Here is a 16171-nt window from a genome sequence, read left to right on the forward strand (position 1 = left end):
TTTTGTCTTGTTTCTGAGAATGACTTTTGTTTGTCTTTTTCTGGTTAGTGATGGGCAATGATGCATTGCTGAAATTGTACTTGCATTACCGGGTGCTGCTTACACACAGAGCAAGGAACCGCCAGTCATGGCATTAACAAAACATGTCCGTATTTACAGGGGCTCAAGGGGCAACCTTTAATAGGAAAAAAACAGACATTAGCCATCCTTGTCTGTGCCCTTGTGTTAATGTCTTAACTGCTGCAGAGGCACAATGTGAAGGTTCAGATCAGCTTGCAACAGGGCAGCTAAGAACTCCCTATCCTGCTTTCTGACCCCTGACCCCTGACCCCTGACCCCTGCTCGTGTGTCTCTGCCCAGCAAACCCCTGCGAGCTGCACTGCCGCCCCCAGAACGAGTACTTCTCCGACAAGCTGCTGGACGCTGCCGTCGACGGCACGCGGTGCTATGAAGGGAGCTCCAGCCGTGACACGTGCATCAATGGCTTCTGCAAGGTAACGCTGAACCGCCGTTACTAGGCCCTGTTAACGCTTCCCTCCACTGAATCGCCCTACAGATCACCCACAAAATCCATCCACACGTCCATTTTCCACCCGCTTTATCCAGTCCAGTGTTGCGGAGAAGCCAGAGCCTATCCCATTAGGCAATGGGAGCATGGCAGGATACACCCTGGACAGGACACCAGTCCATCACAGGGCAGACACAAAAGCAGACATACACAGTCACACTAGGGCCATTTTGCCCAGACGCCAGCTAACGGGTATGTTTTTGGACTGTGGGAGGAAACTGGAGCACCCACAGGAAACCCACGCAAACGCGGGGAGAACACAAGAAATTCCAAACAGATAGCACAACAGAATTGAACCCTGGGCACCTGAGCTGCAAGAGCTGACCACTGCGCCACCGTGCTGTCCTCACCTGCATCCAGACACAGGGGGTGAAAAGATGAAAAAGCCTTCATCCTCATGGTGCCTTGATGTTGAATACACAACAGTGCATCAGGAAATAAACGAGCTTGTGCTATCCAGGGAGGCTACTTCAAACATATATTGAGAGCAAAAAAATCCTGGCACGGTATCCTAGCAGATGGCTGTTATTGATGGGAGGATGCTTTTATATTACTGTTATCTTAAATGGTGTTTACTTCTTAGTATCTAAGAGTTCCAGATTCCTTCAGAGTAAATACAGATGTCTGTACTCCACCATGGTTTGTCATATGCATATGCACGAAGTGTTCATCTGTGTTTAGTAGATGGTGTTTGTCATTTACGTGGTAAAAACATAAATATTTATTACCTGAATTCCACAGTATTAAGTTAATATTTGAACATCTTTAGGTGTTTTTTAATGTTTGGATGATTTCTTAAAAAAATAAACTTAACTCAGGAATTATCTTGCTCTATAAACACACAATCTGTTTTCAGGTTTCAGATACCTCATAAATATACAGCCCTTGGTTATTTAATAAATGTTTAGACTTTTGCTGCAGAGAGAAGAGTAGGTTTAATGGCTCTCCACCACTATGTGGTACAGCTACCAGTTCATTGAAACATGGGTTTGACTTCAGTTTTAGGTGTTTTTAATGACAGTCTTTGCATATTTAGTCTTTTCCTTGTCCTTTTAAATATTTACACATTCTTTACAATATTTGTATCTTCTATTTTAATTAACTTTGGGTATAGGCCAAATACAGTATTGTACTTGGAGACCACTTATGAAAATGAACTGAATATGAACTGAGAGGGGAAGATATCAAAATTCCTATCTCAGGTCACATAAACAGGAGCGGTCATCTGCCTGACCTGAGAAGTGTAATACAGCTTCATTTCCTCAAAACATAATACTAGACAGACAGCAACACCCTAAAGTAAATCAAGCAAAATTCTTAGGCGCCGTCACAGTTATTTGTAGCTGTGGTAGGTGAGAACCCGTTGATCCTCTTCTCTTGCTGGGCGCTTCAGAACGTGGGCTGCGACTACGAGATCGACTCCAATGCGGTGGAGGATCGGTGTGGGGTTTGCCATGGCAACGGCTCCACCTGCGAGACGGTGAAGAAGACGTTCGAGGAGAGCGAGGGGCTGGGTATGGCAGCACGTGGCATTGTGGGACAGGAGAGGGGGGGGCATATAGATTACAGCGGCATGGAGAGATGGGCGTGAAACAGGGTAGCTGGTCTCACAGGGAGGAAGTTTTATGGAGATGTCACTTCCTAGAATTCCCAGTAGTGCTGTTGGCCATCCTTCCTCAAAGCCTTCTTATTTATTGTAGTTCCGGCTGGGAGATGCCCAGCAACCAGAACTATGAAGTAGTTTGTGTTAGCTGTAGACATGCACGGGATGCACTTGAGCAGCTCAAAGTTCTAGCAGAGGAAAGCAAAGCCATGTTTGGGGCTCTTTCATGGCCCGTTCCTCTGCGTCTTCAAAATGGATTCTACTCTCGTGTAGATCGAGTCAATGGCGCACGAAAAAAGAATGAGTTTCTAAAACCTTTATCTTAAGCGATGCCTTTTGAAGCTCTTGAGCCGTTGGGTAAGAGTGAAAAATTCCAAAGTGTTCTGAATCTCACCTCTACATAACCCAGAAAGAAACGTAAGTCTGTTTCAAACAAACCGGCACTGCCTTTCTCTCACTGTCAGAGTCTTTGTTTCATTTGTTTCTCATGTCTCTCTCCCTCTCTCACGTTGCACACGTCCAGCTGATTTGCTCTCTTCCTCTCTGAGTCTGTCCCTCTCACTCTCTTGCTCAGGCTACGTGGATGTCGGCTTGATCCCAGAGGGAGCGAGGGACATCCGGATCGAGGAAGTGGCGGAGGCAGGGAACTTCCTGGCTCTGCGCAGCGAAGACCCTGACAGGTACTTCCTGAACGGGGGCTGGACGATCCAGTGGAATGGAGACTACAAGGCTGCAGGGACAACCTTCACGTACGAGAGGACAGGGAACCTAGAGAACCTGACCTCCCCAGGACCAACACTGGAGCCTGTCTGGATACAGGTAGTCAGGACAAGAGTTTTGTGCTTATTCAATTGAAGATGTTGAATCAATTACTGGAGTTAAGATGAGATGAACATGCAGGTGTTACAGACGTTGCAATATTTTAATTTTTTTCCATTCATTCTGAGCTCATGCTTTGGGCATTAGTACCCGTGCTTCTTACAATATTCTTTTTTTTGAAGGCTTTATTCTTAACAAACGATTCCAAGGCTGCGCGAAATGGGATTGTATTTTTTCCGAACAATAGTTTCTTGTTTGAGCCACACATCAGAGCAAGACGAAAGATGGAAAAAAAATTGACGTTCTGGTATTGCAAAAAGCTTCAGATGGAGGGACCTTAAAAGCCTCAAAGCTGAAACAGTCTCTGAAAGCCGTGAGGCACAGTGCCCTGTGGAGTCATGCAGCTGCAGTTCCCTTCGTGTTTCTTTTCAAGCTGCCGCAGTAAAGCACAGCATCTCTGAACGGCTGAAAGAAGGGCCATTTCAGGAGCATTGAAGAATTAATGCAGTAGAGACTTTCTTCATTTGATACATGTATATCATATCATGTTCTCTTTATTAACTGTATCGTGTCACTAACTTAAGGCATCATCGTGATTGAAATGATTATGTATGCAGCTGCATAGCCTACAAAAATAAATTCAAATAAGTAAGATTAGCTTTGCTAAAGGAGCAGGACTTGTTGGACAGTACAACAGAAGTTAGACTTCTGCTAGATCTTCCCATTTCATCTAACCTGAAGTAAAGTATCACAACCTAATACCTGCACTTCCTGCCCTGATCCTGTCAGATTTCTTCACCAGGATGAAGGTTGTATGGCTGTGTTAATCAGTACAGTCAAGAGAAGAATGGGAGCAAACTGAGTAGACACTGAGTACACCTCTTAATTCTGGAAAGAGACTTGTTAAAAAGGTCTGCAAATGCATCATACATTTGAAGCGTGAACCACATAAAAGCTGCAATGGGATCATTAATTACCTAGCCAAGCTAGAAAAGAGACAAAGGGCTCCTTCCCACAATAGACAGATAGCCATTCAGCTAACAGCTCTTAATGATAGTGGGAATGATGAATTGTCTTTCTGTATCTGGAAGTGTAGAGGAGGTCGCCCTCTACACACTAATAATAATCCCTCTGTTTGTTTCCTCCAGACTGGGGGCTGTGAAGTAAAAGATCTGATAATGTAGAACACAAGCTGATCCAGGTGTTCTCGTTAGACAGGAGCAGTTAGGGGTGATTCTGATTTAGAGGCGTTCAGTCATAATCCCACAGACATAATCCCACAGACGGTAGCTTCGCACCAGAGGCTCCTCAGCCAAACACATGCACCAGGCGTCTGAGCCCGTGGTTCCTCTCGTACTGAGCAGGATTACTACTGCAGCAACACATCACCAGCAGGGTAAAACTAACCTGTTTCAAGACCGTCTAATCCCAGCTCTCATTCCCTATTAGTGACTGTATGTGTAGCTGCCTGGTGCTGTGCAAAAAGGGGCTACACGTCCCATCGAATAAAGACGTGACATCAGGCATTTGTGTGAGTTTTCAACAATATTTTATGCCCCTAGTTGTTCAATACATTCCAGTAGTGCTGTTTATCTCTCACATATAAAATATTGACTTGAGTGTGTCTCGGTCTGTATTATCTTCGTCTCGCTCATAGAGTGAGACATTCAGTTTTGAGTGGGCATATTTACTCTGGACGTTTCCCCAGCAGAATCGAGAATTTTGAAATTTTTGTGATTATGAGAAAGCAACTGCCTCCCCTCCCTCCTCCATCGCACCTTTATTGTTGATGCTTTTTTGTCTGTCGATAGCTGAGAAATTCGGCCTTATGCCTTTTGTCCTCTAAAACAATACTAACACAAGAAGCGGTGTTTGTTGGAAAGGATTTCACAACATATAAGCAGCGCCTTGCCTTATTTACATCCAGCATAATGCAACTGGGACAAAACTCTGAACCCAGACCGGAGAAGTCATCTCTGTTTGTGCCTTGTGAGTGTGTGTATTCGCTAGCTTGGTCATGAGAGGGCTGATAAAGACATTCTTCAGAGAAAGCTGATATCAACATTATTTGTGCAAACCTGCTCTATGGAAAATTCCACTATTTGTTTCTCATTTGACCATGACAGCCTTTATCATAGACACCTTGCAATATGTAGGAAACTTCTTTTTAGTTTTTAAAGCCCCTGAAAGAGTTCTGGCGAGCCTCTGTAGTCCTTGTAGGTGTAAACTGGTTTGAGGGAGAGCCCAGCAGAGCTGTACCTGCACTGACAGGCCCTCTAAGAGAGGACAGTCTGAATTATCCATCCTTCTTGTGCTCCCTCTTGCTCTGTCTGGGGGGCATGTCAGTCTCCCTGCACATCAGCGTGGCCGGTAGTTCTGGGCTCTTTTTCAGTTGGAACTAATTAGAGACTGGACTGGAAAGCTGGAGCAGGACAATCTATTGATTAATCCATCCTTTTTCTAACCGCTTTATTCCTGACATGATCGTGGAGGAGATGGAGCGTATCCCAGCAAATTAGTGGCACAAGGATGCCATTCCAACACAGGGCACACACAGCCACAGACACACTCACACCAGGGCCAATTTTCCAGGAAGCCAGTTCGCCCACAATATGTCTTGGGACTGTGGGAGGAAACCAGACCACCTGGAGGAAATCCACACCAATACAGGGAGATCATACAAATTCCATCTTTGAACCCAAGTCTTGAATTGAACCCAAGTCTTGAGGCCATGCTCTGAGGGAGTGGTGCTAGTTATAATGTCCAGTCCTATCAGACAGTAGCAAAGTTACTTGCAATTTTTTAACTGGGGAAAAAAACGGACTTGTGGAGGCTTGTCTATGTTGAGTCCAGTCTGGGAGGAGTCAGAAAGGCGGAGGTTTATAGGGCCGCTGGGAAAGACAATGTTAAGAGCAGTGCAGCATTTTTCCCCGAGCAAAGTTTACACCTGTTTTTCCACACAAGGCAAGTTTTCCATAAATGTTTTAGGGCTCTGGTTGAAAGTCCCTTTGAGTTGTTTAAATATTTGCTTTTGTTTCTTTAGCTTTGGAGACTTATTTTTCCATTAACTACAACTAAGTGAATCAAGCTTATTAAGCATGGCTGGGAATATCCGCCTGGCACCCGTTCATTTAAAGAAAATGAGCAAAATAGCAGCACATGAAAATGTAGCTCCTTGCTGCTGTGTTTATTTGACTGACAATGAAGCTGAAGCAAGCTGCAGGATAATGCTGCAATTTCTTAAGGCACGTGCTTCGGATCCAGCATTCTGTCAATTTGTTATCTTGGTAATGTGTCCTCTGCTGTGCACTAAAAGCTACGTACAGCAGGGAAACTGTCTTAAGTGTAATTTTGACAAAAAAGCAAATTTAGAAAAAAATGTTAGATGTATCTACAGGGAAAACAATTACATCCGACTTATTTCTCTTCCACTGTTGACCTCTGAGCAGGCATTATCCTCATGGGGACACGCCATCTCTTTTGAAGAGTGCTTGAAAAGCAGAAAACCTCCCCCTCAAGAAAGTTTCTCATGAGCATTGCCCACTGTGATTTCCTTGCACCCAAGTCTCTCGGCTTTCCATCCAACAAAGGGTCTCAGTTTTTTTAAGAACAACTGAACCACACAGCATTGACTTCACTTAGTTATTTTTCATCTCATGTCAAACTTGTTTTTTTTTTGTAGGGCTGGTTTTGCAGAGCTTTTTGTTTCCAAGCTCATCACTTGATTTATTGCCATCAGCAGCAACCTTAAGAATTATTGAGGTTGCTCTGCTTCAAATATACTCGCATTAATAAAGCTAATTAAAATTCACATTTCTCTATCCTTTACCATTAACTTCCTAAATGGTAAGAAATAGTCAGGCGTTGTGTTTTTCAGTGAAGGAGGACATGTTCCTTTGTGTTATTTACAGAATCTTCAATGTCCAGTGAAACAGAATCTCAATGAATATGTGGCATCAAAAGAATTTGTTTGCTTTTTTTACATTTACATTATCACACACACCTTTTCTTGTTCATGATCTTGTAGGATGTGTTGCAGTGCAAAAATCTGTTTTTCCAACTTACAAAATGAAATATGCTTTTTCAGATCCCATTCCAGTTACTCATGATAATGATCCGATATGATAGGTCGCTAAATGAAACAAATCAGACAAATCGGCATTAAATAAATCACGTGCAATTGATTACAGGATCCGGAACAACACATAATAGTTAATTAGTACTGTGATTGCACAATCCTATGGTGATGTCCCAAAGTCAAACAAAGTAAAAATGCGTTCACCCATGCTTTAACAATGCCATGATTGAAGGCACCGAGGGTGCTTGAGCACACACAGCCCCCACAGACCTGGTGCCTAGGGCTTCAGCTACTGCATGTGCAAGTGCGGCCATGTCAGTTTTTCAACATCACTCAATATTCTGAAGTGTAATGAGCAGCAAGGTATGAGTGCTTATACAAACACATGGCTTTATCTGAACAACAAACAAGCCGAGTGTGGGCACAGTTCCCTCTAGCTCTGATGATGAGTTAGTGATTGGCAGCGGTTCACAGAAATCAAGGTTGTTTAGCTAGCCAGCTATCGGAGCAGAGCTGCACAGGCTTCAGATTTCCATTCCCCCTGCCCTGGTTCTGTTTGATTGTGTTTTGGCATTGCTGTGGTGCACCACGCTTTCTTTGAGCATTAAAGATGATCCGTGATTCATCTGGCACTGCAAGAGAATCAGCAACACGTCAGTCAGGCACTGCATATGCCAATTGGTACCATTACACTTGGAAAACAAATATTAAATGATTTATATGCACCTCATGTCTTTCTCAATCTTTGCATCTGTAAATGTGTAGAAGACTCTGTGCTGCAAGGCGTAATTTCTGCCTTTTGCCAAAAGTAAGTGTGACGGTGGTCTGTGCATCAGTATGTACCACTACGGATAACGCTAAGGTGTTATGTGCAGGAACAGAAGAATGTCAGAAGGGCTGAAAGCTCCGGGAATCCATGTGACCTGTCTTGCTCGTTTGAGTGGCGATAGCGAATCGATCTGAAAATCTTCTCTAGTCACTTTTTGAAGGATGCCTCTCAAAGGGAAGCAAAGAAAAACCTATTTCCAAAGTGGGTCAGACAAAGTTGAGGTGACTTTGGTTCGGAAGGTTGACCAAGTTTTATGTGGTAAAAATAAAATATAGTCAAGTGCTTTCTAGATATTCAGTAATCCACTGAATCTGACAGCTTCGCTAAATGTGACTGCGCAGTTAGTCCAACAGCTGTCAGACTCAGCGCGGGGTTTTATAAATGATTTGTGCAAACATCGGTAAAATAGATTGCTCTGTTCCAGTTGTAAGCTACTGCACGACAGCTGCGAGCGAAATGCACTCTCCTGGCTGCTTTTCAGCTCTGCCACTCTTCCTCTGCACTGTTTGACAACCTGAAAGGAGTCTTCCTCCAGTGTGACCGATACATTTCTCAGGCGCCCTAGTGTTCAGGTTAGCCAACCTGATATTTGAGAGTTAAGGGGCCCTTTTACACCTTGTATTCCCTGGCTTGCTTTCCACGACTTACCATCTCAGCTGCCATACAATACAAGGCGAAACAAGCTGCCAGCTTTCAGGCAGAAAGGGCCCTTTTGGAGGAAATTCATCTGCAGGAGCTTTGTCCAGCCCACACAGATTAGTTCAGGTGTCCAGATGCTGTGAAGACATTGCCCCTGGAGTAGCAGTCTCTTCCAGGGCTCAGGACTGCTTTCCCACGCGGCTCCATGTGTCACAGGGTAGGATATTACACATCGCTGCACCCCCGCCCTCCTCCCCAAAGCAAACATCCTCCTGGAGAAATCTCACCCAGCTCAGAGACAGCCTCGGCCTGGAACCTCCCCTGCAGATAACCCCGGGAGCAAATTCAACAAAAAGGGAATTAAGAGTTCATTAGAGCCTGCTATTTTTAAAAAAGTGATAAAGTTTTCAATCCCTGCTGACTGTAAATCCTGAATCCATGCAACATGTTTTTTTTCAAAACTAGCTCTTGAGCCTCACCTCCTTGTTTGCTCATCCTCTGCTTGCTTACTGCCTCCCTCTGTTTCTCTCTTCCTGTTGATACCGTGACTGTCTCTGATATTAACCAGGGTTTCTGCAGTCTGAAGACACATAGCCAGTGGGTGGCTGGAGAAACTTTAATTTGTGTGATTGTATACCCCAGGAGTAGACAAGCAGTTCCATCTTGATTGTTTGACACTACAGGAAGTGAACAAAGCATGATGCTCTGAAAATTGTTGTAATCTTTATATTTTAAAAAGACTGTAATATAAATAAATCACGATTCCTGAATTCTCCCAGGTTCTGACATAATTAAAAAATATATAAAGAATTTTTCTCCTGTTAAAAAAATAGATGAAAGCTTTATTTTAAAGACTATTTCAAATAGGTAACTAGGGGAAAAATATTTCTTCAAATTGCATGTGCAGGGCGTATGTTTTGTGGTTTTTTTTGTGTGAAATTCAGTTGAATGGCTTATGTAACTCATTGGAACATGTTGCTGTTTTGCAGTTGCTGTTCCAGGAGACAAACCCTGGTGTGCGATATGAGTACACCATCCAGCGGGAGGCCGAAACCAACAACGAAATCGCCACCCCAGACTTCTTCTGGCAGTATGGCTCCTGGACTGAGTGCAGCGCCACCTGTGGGACAGGTGAGGTGGTGCAGAATTTAAGGGATGGCTGCTAACTGGGCTTCAGGTTTTCATTGTTATTGTTTATAAACTGTATAGCACCTTGCAAAGTGTTTTATAATGGTAGTAACACATCAACAGTAAAAAGGTCAAACTATTACAAAACAAGCTTCTAATCTCAGGATGCTTCATGATCTCTCTCAGTCCACATGCAATATTTTATTATGATTTCCCCACCCATTTCAAATTATGAATGATTTTATGTGGGAATGATTATACATAATCCCTTGTGTAGTTTTAATTTATTGCCAGAAATGTCAGATTGTTAAGATTAAGGAAAACAACATAGAGTGGGAAAATGCATTACATAATAAAATAGCCATGAATTCTTTCCCCTTTCTGTATTTTCACAGAGTAGAACAGAAATCCTTCAGTATTGCCCATAAGCTTTTTTTTTGTATACTTCCAAAACTATTACTCCAGACGTTTGGCTCCAAAATCCCTGAAAGCACAAATCCTGTTCAAACTCAACTGTTTCATAAGTACACACTGCCGTCTAGTTTCTCATACAGTGGCAGAAGAATTATTACCATCTGTGAACTATGTTCACAGTTTATCAGCAGCTGTTCTGTGTTTACACTTGGAAACTTTCAATTTGTTTTATTTTCAGTATTCCTTCCCCCCCCCCCAGAAAAAATAATCTGCAGTTGGTAAACATCAACGCTTGTTTTTTCGGCGGAAGAACATCAGTTGAGCTCTTCGACATTTGACCGATTTGAGATTGTTTTGGTTCCTAGTTGCTGTGTGTGATGCAAAGATCTCATCCATCTGGTTCCTTGAAAGAAACTGGGGTATTCGATATGATAGGGGCTAATCCTGCAACCCTCCTGCTTAAAAAAAACATTCCTCCTGTTACCAGTTTTAAAAGCTATCCCCTTAGTTTCCGTTTGTGTTTTCTGCTTCATGCTTCGCTGTTGATTCTGCAGAATACTTTTAGGTTAATTTGATCAGCACATTTGAGCATTTTGAATGCTGTGTTTGAAACAGCTCTTCTTTTTATTTTCTCTTTTCAAAACCATAAAGGTTCCATTATTTTAGGCCGTTAAATCAGAGCATTTCTTTAAATAGGAAATCTAGCAGGTTGCATCTGAAAGAATTTCAGAGGAGGAATGTTTCTTTGTGATGTGGGGACACTATTCTAAATTAGGTCCTTCTAATGTATTGTGCTATGTAAATGTATATCTTAACATAGCATCACTTGAAATTCATGATGGAAATTTGAAACTTTAAGATATATGCCCTGACATTCTATTTTATCTTTTTTGTCGCTTTCAACATAAACACCTACACTTTTCTCATGTGTACCTTTTTTAAAGCTCAGTGATTCACATTTTATATACTGTACTTTGCTCTTGTCTACGATAAATGTCATCTGGCTGGGTTTTACCCAGTCTTGAATTTTGTCAAAGTCCTTTTTAAATTTCTTTGCTGCTTCTACAGTGCTTACAAATCCATAGTACAAGACCAGGCCCTGGGAATCTTGGGTTTTCCAGCACATGTAACACTTGCGCCTCTTTGCTGATATTATTTAATACAGCACTCTTGTTGATTTCTTCCTTGGAAAACCCCTGAGTGAAAATTTTTATTGCATCTGCCATTTCCCTTGCATCATCTAGACATTTCCAGTCATTACCTCACAAACCCTTTACTTCATTCTCATTCCTTGTTTAAAAATGTTTTTTTTTTAATTTGGTTTTTAACTTTTGCAGGAGACTAGAGAGCTTTAACAGGATTATCTGTTAGAAACTGGGTTGCTAATTTTGTCTTTAGGTACTCTCTGTTCTCCCGGTGATCAGCGACAATGTTTTCACAGAAAATTGAGACGCAAACCACATCGTCATTCATTTGGCACTAAAGCTCCATCAAAACATGAATGTCATTTGAGGTAGTCATAAATTAACAATTGTGGAATTTGGGAATCTGAATTCGGTTTACGAGTATTGTTTACGTTATGAATACTTTCCTCTCAGGATACACTGACTCCTCATTTAAGGACAGGGATGTCCTTAGTAAGTAATAATTGATTAAGAAAAATGTAATTCCCATTAGGTGGCAGCAGAGTGGGTAGGGTGGCAGTGGGGAGTATTGCTACCTCACGGCGTCGGGGCTTGGGGTGCATTTCCAGACCTGGGGTGCTGTCTGCATGGCGTTTGTATGTTCTCACTGGGTTTGTGTGGGTTTCCTCCTGGTGCCCTGGTTTCTTCCTGCAGTCCAGAGACATACTGGTACCTGTAGATTAATTGGCTTCTGAGAAAAGTGTCCCTTGGTGCGAGTGTGTGCGTGTCTGTCTGCCTGTGTGTCTGCTCTGCAATGGGCTGGCATCCCACCCAGAGTGTGCCCTGCATGGAGCTCTGCAAGGCAGCGGCGTTAACCACTGCACCGCTGAGCACCGTGCCCACCAGAGCATGGTCGTTTTTCAAACGCGTTAGTGTGAAGATTCTACAGGAGAAAGCATAGCCTTTTAAAAGAAGAGTTTTTAATCCCAGTAGATCAGCTGTGTTTTACAGGCTCAGGTGGGTCAGTGCCAGGATTTTTACTGAGTTGTGCTCTAAACTCTGTGAGGTTCTTGTTTTCCCCATAACCAAGGAAGTTCTCATAGCCCTTCACCCTCTACCAGAACGTTTGAAACCTCATCGAGGTCTTCGGCATCCCCGGCAGTTCGTTATACATCAAAGTAATGCTATTGGTGGTAGTGAAAGTACAGACATGAACAATTTCAAGACATAGTTTAACTGGCAGATATCGGTGCCCACTCATTTTGTGAGGTAATAAAATGACGTTATTTATATATCTTCTAGGTTAGCCTGTCTGTTGTAAGATGTCAATATTGCTCAGACCGTGCCTACTTATCAGTATATATACATTATTATATCATACTCTTGTATGTTAGGCTTTAGAGCACAGCAGCTGTCATATATAGACAAATTCAGGCATGTTTAAACGGATTCTGAGTAATGTGCTGTTTGATCATCTTAAGCCTCATATTTTCAGCCTGAAACCGTGAAAATGTGTGTCCTGAAGAATTTCTTCTGTCTTGTCATATTTTCCATTTGCTCTTTGATCCCTTCTCTGTTGTTCTTGAGTCATTTTAGTATCCAAGGGATTTCTCAGATCTATTCCCGTTCATGCATTTAAATTAATGATAACACCTCCAAGTTTGTTTTTAGAAAATCTGTGGTGCTTAAATATAGATACGGTAATGGCCTGCTGGCCCATAGGGATAGGTAATTACTAGGCATGCCAAATGGAAATAACATTACCTTACATCTTCTTACATTTCCACTTCTTAAATTTAATCTTTGATAAGGCTTATTATCCTCATAGATACTTAGGCATCTGGAATGGATTTCTTCCACATTGCAAGAACAGATTTGGCAATGACAGTACAATTATTATGTAAAACATTAAAAGTTGTCTTACATTAATTTGGTATATGCCCAGCACAAGTAGGACCTCACTAGGGAAGAAAAGTTGCTTATCTTTTCCAAAAAGTGTTTATTTTCGAAGTCTTTGTTTCTTGTTCAATAATATGGATAAAATGGTTTATAGCCATCTTTTAAAAACCGTCTTGCTTTCAGTCCGGAGAAGTTTCCAGTAAGAACAAATATATGCAGTATCCTGAAGCAGACAAGACAATGTTCCATGTTCAGTGGATGTGATTAAGGTTGGCATTACTCCAGATCTGCTGGGTCTGACTCCCCAGCAGCTTCCCGCAGGTCAGCTTCAGCTCCAGTCTGGCTCCGGAGCTGATCAGGAACCCCAGCTCCAGCTCCGGGCCGCCCTGCTCCAGGGTCTAGAGCTGCTTTTTATAAACTGGCTATAAAAAAGATTTTGGACTATAAGTATAACATTTACAGTATGAACACATAGGTTTTCACAATTAGAACTGTGTGTTAAATGTTTTGAAAAAAAGAGGCTCTGAGAATGTCGCAGTGAGCTCGGCTGACAAAAGCTGAATTAAATGGATTTTGAATGGCTAACGTTTAAAAGTTAGCCATTCACTTGGTTTAAAAGTGAAATAAGCCACTGATTGCCAAGTGCTTTAATCTCAGATAGGAGATAAACAAACCTTCCCACAGCAAAAGAAACTGGAGTTTAGGGTCCCCATGCAGTTTTACCAGTAACAACTGGAGATCCAGGTTTTCAGATGTTGCGAGTTCAGTTGGGTTTTGTCCTAAATTGTTTTAGAGCAGGATTCTCAGTAGCGCATAGTTGACTGTCTGTGTAGTTGGGTGGTCTAGTGTTGACCCAAGTATATTGTTTTCAGAGTGTCTAGTGTTTTCAAAGCTTAAGGAACCCCAATGATATGCCAGCTGTCTGTGAATTTGCAATGCTGTCAGTGGAGAATTCGCCGAACTTTTAATTAACCGTTAGAAGAAAAGAGTTGATTAAGCATTGGCAGATCCTGATCAGGGATTACAGGGAGAAAAATAATTAGGGATTCTGATTTTCCTTTTTAAAGAGTTAACTTATTTCATTTTCTTTAAAATGAGTTTCTTATCTATAAAATTGGGTGGCGAATAACTGATTGCAACCCAGCTGATAAGATGTGTATGCATAGAATGCAGACGTTTGTGAGAAGAATTGAATACTTTTGTTAATATAATTTAAAAAGTGAACCTGGAACAATCCTGTGTAACAGGATCTGAGAGGTAAAGGTTTAATGGGTTTTAGATAATGCTTTGTCGACTTGATTTGTGGTCTGTGTGAGGTGGATGTTTTAACAGCACCCTCTCTGTTTGAAAGAGATGGAGATTTCACTTTTTATTGACTGCTGAAGCCTGAAAGCTCTGCAGGGCTGTGCTCAGATTTAAATGCGTGAAGAAGATTGTATACCATCGGCTAATATTATGAAAGCCTAGCAGTTAGCTGGATTACAGCTGAAGACAGTCTGGGAGTTTGGAACCCACATAAAACTGTCTGAAACAAGAGTGATGAAAAAATAAGACTAATTTTCTGTCTGCACAAATCACCTTCACAAAATTGCCACTGGCCGTTCTGTGGTACTGTATCTCTTGGGCTGTAACCACTGTTTTCACAAGAGTACACTGTGCCTTGTAAAAAGTCTTGTAAAGTCTGAAGACATTTTGAAAGGCAGCATATGTCCTTGTAGTCGTTGTAGTTGAAGTGAAACAGTGCACACTGTTGCTGACACATCCTGGGGAGGTGATTAATACCTTGGATCTTCTTGACTTTATTTGTTGTGGAAGTCTTCAGAAGAACCTCCAGCTGAGGGAGTTTTGGCTCTCCTTCCCCAGTTACTACCTTTTTCAGCACAATTCACAGGAGGGGGTGTTGTAAGAAATGATCACTGTTGTATTATTATAACAGAAACATTCTGGTGTTCATCAGATACGTTCCACAAAATTACTGCTCATACAGTACCACTGTCTTTGAAATACACAGACCAGTGCTCAAACACTTGGTGAAATAATAAAATGAACACAGAATGATCTCAAACGTTGAATGACATTGGATAGAATCACTATCATCAGAATATTCCTCCTTTTCCATCTTTAGGGGTTTAAAAGTGGGGGGGGCACCTACTTATTCAAGACGCCTTTCTTTTGAAACCACGTAATTGCTATTCCATCAGTTCAGAAACTTGAGAAAATCTTGTGTTGCTATTATTGTGTTCAGCTGGGATAAAGATCATCAGCATTACGGAATTGTATTGGAAATCAAATAATTCTCGCATTCTGCCATTGAATCCATTTGTGTGGTTATTGCATACTCTTTAACAGGTTTAATTAACAATTCAAATTTTTTTAATTTGGATTAGCAGTACTGTAGAAACCACATGAGAAACACAAGAGATTCTGCAGCAACTGGAATCTTTGCCAATCTAATATACATTTCAATGTCTGTGGAATCATATGGAAATGTTGGAATAATTATAGAGGTTACCTTAAATCACAGTGGTTTATTTCACTCCCTCAAGCACTGAATAACAAGACGTCTGCATGGAGAGATATGTTGTGCCTGTTTACAACAGTTGAGGCTAGGGGTAATGGTTATTGCATAACATATGGATTCAAAAACCAGGAATTAAAGCAGAAAGCTGCTTGAGCCCTGCCTGTCCTCAGGAGTGGAGCTGCACAGCACGTGGTGCGAGCAGGTGGTCAGTGTTGTGGCTGATCAGAGTGGAAGGCTTGCGATGGCCATACATCACTCTGGCCCTCCGGAATGCAGGGTTTTGTTTTTCATTTGTGGCGATCCCACGATCCTCTAATATTTTTTTTCCCAATTTTCAGGCTTAAATTATTGGCACATGTTGTGGCCTTTCCTCCCTCTTTCCACTTTTTAGAACAGCAGCGTTCTTCAGTTGTTTTTTAGTGCTGTAGGGGTTTCCTTTATGCTTGCGACAAAAGAGAAAGGCGTTGGGAAAACTGGTCTTTGAAGCTGAGTAAATTGGCCTTTGCATTTATTCTTCCCCTAACAACCTTGCGTTTACCACGTGTGGCC

The 16171-nt window shown here is 42.0% G+C and overlaps 1 protein-coding gene across 1 annotated transcript in view; it reads left to right on the forward strand.

Annotated features, from left to right (window-relative positions):
- The window catches only part of LOC102691670 (A disintegrin and metalloproteinase with thrombospondin motifs 7), an 88195-nt gene that overhangs the window by 40268 nt on the left and 31756 nt on the right, over window positions 1-16171 (forward strand). Inside the window, exons 13-16 of the mRNA XM_015343350.2 lie at window positions 361-494; window positions 1962-2082; window positions 2746-2990; window positions 9526-9667. Coding sequence (XP_015198836.2) covers window positions 361-494; window positions 1962-2082; window positions 2746-2990; window positions 9526-9667 — 642 coding nt within the window. The remainder of the gene's footprint in view (window positions 1-360; window positions 495-1961; window positions 2083-2745; window positions 2991-9525; window positions 9668-16171) is intronic.

This window comes from Lepisosteus oculatus, chromosome 5, assembly GCF_040954835.1.
Source record: "Lepisosteus oculatus isolate fLepOcu1 chromosome 5, fLepOcu1.hap2, whole genome shotgun sequence".
In the NCBI taxonomy this organism is placed as follows: Eukaryota; Metazoa; Chordata; class Actinopteri; order Semionotiformes; family Lepisosteidae; genus Lepisosteus; species Lepisosteus oculatus.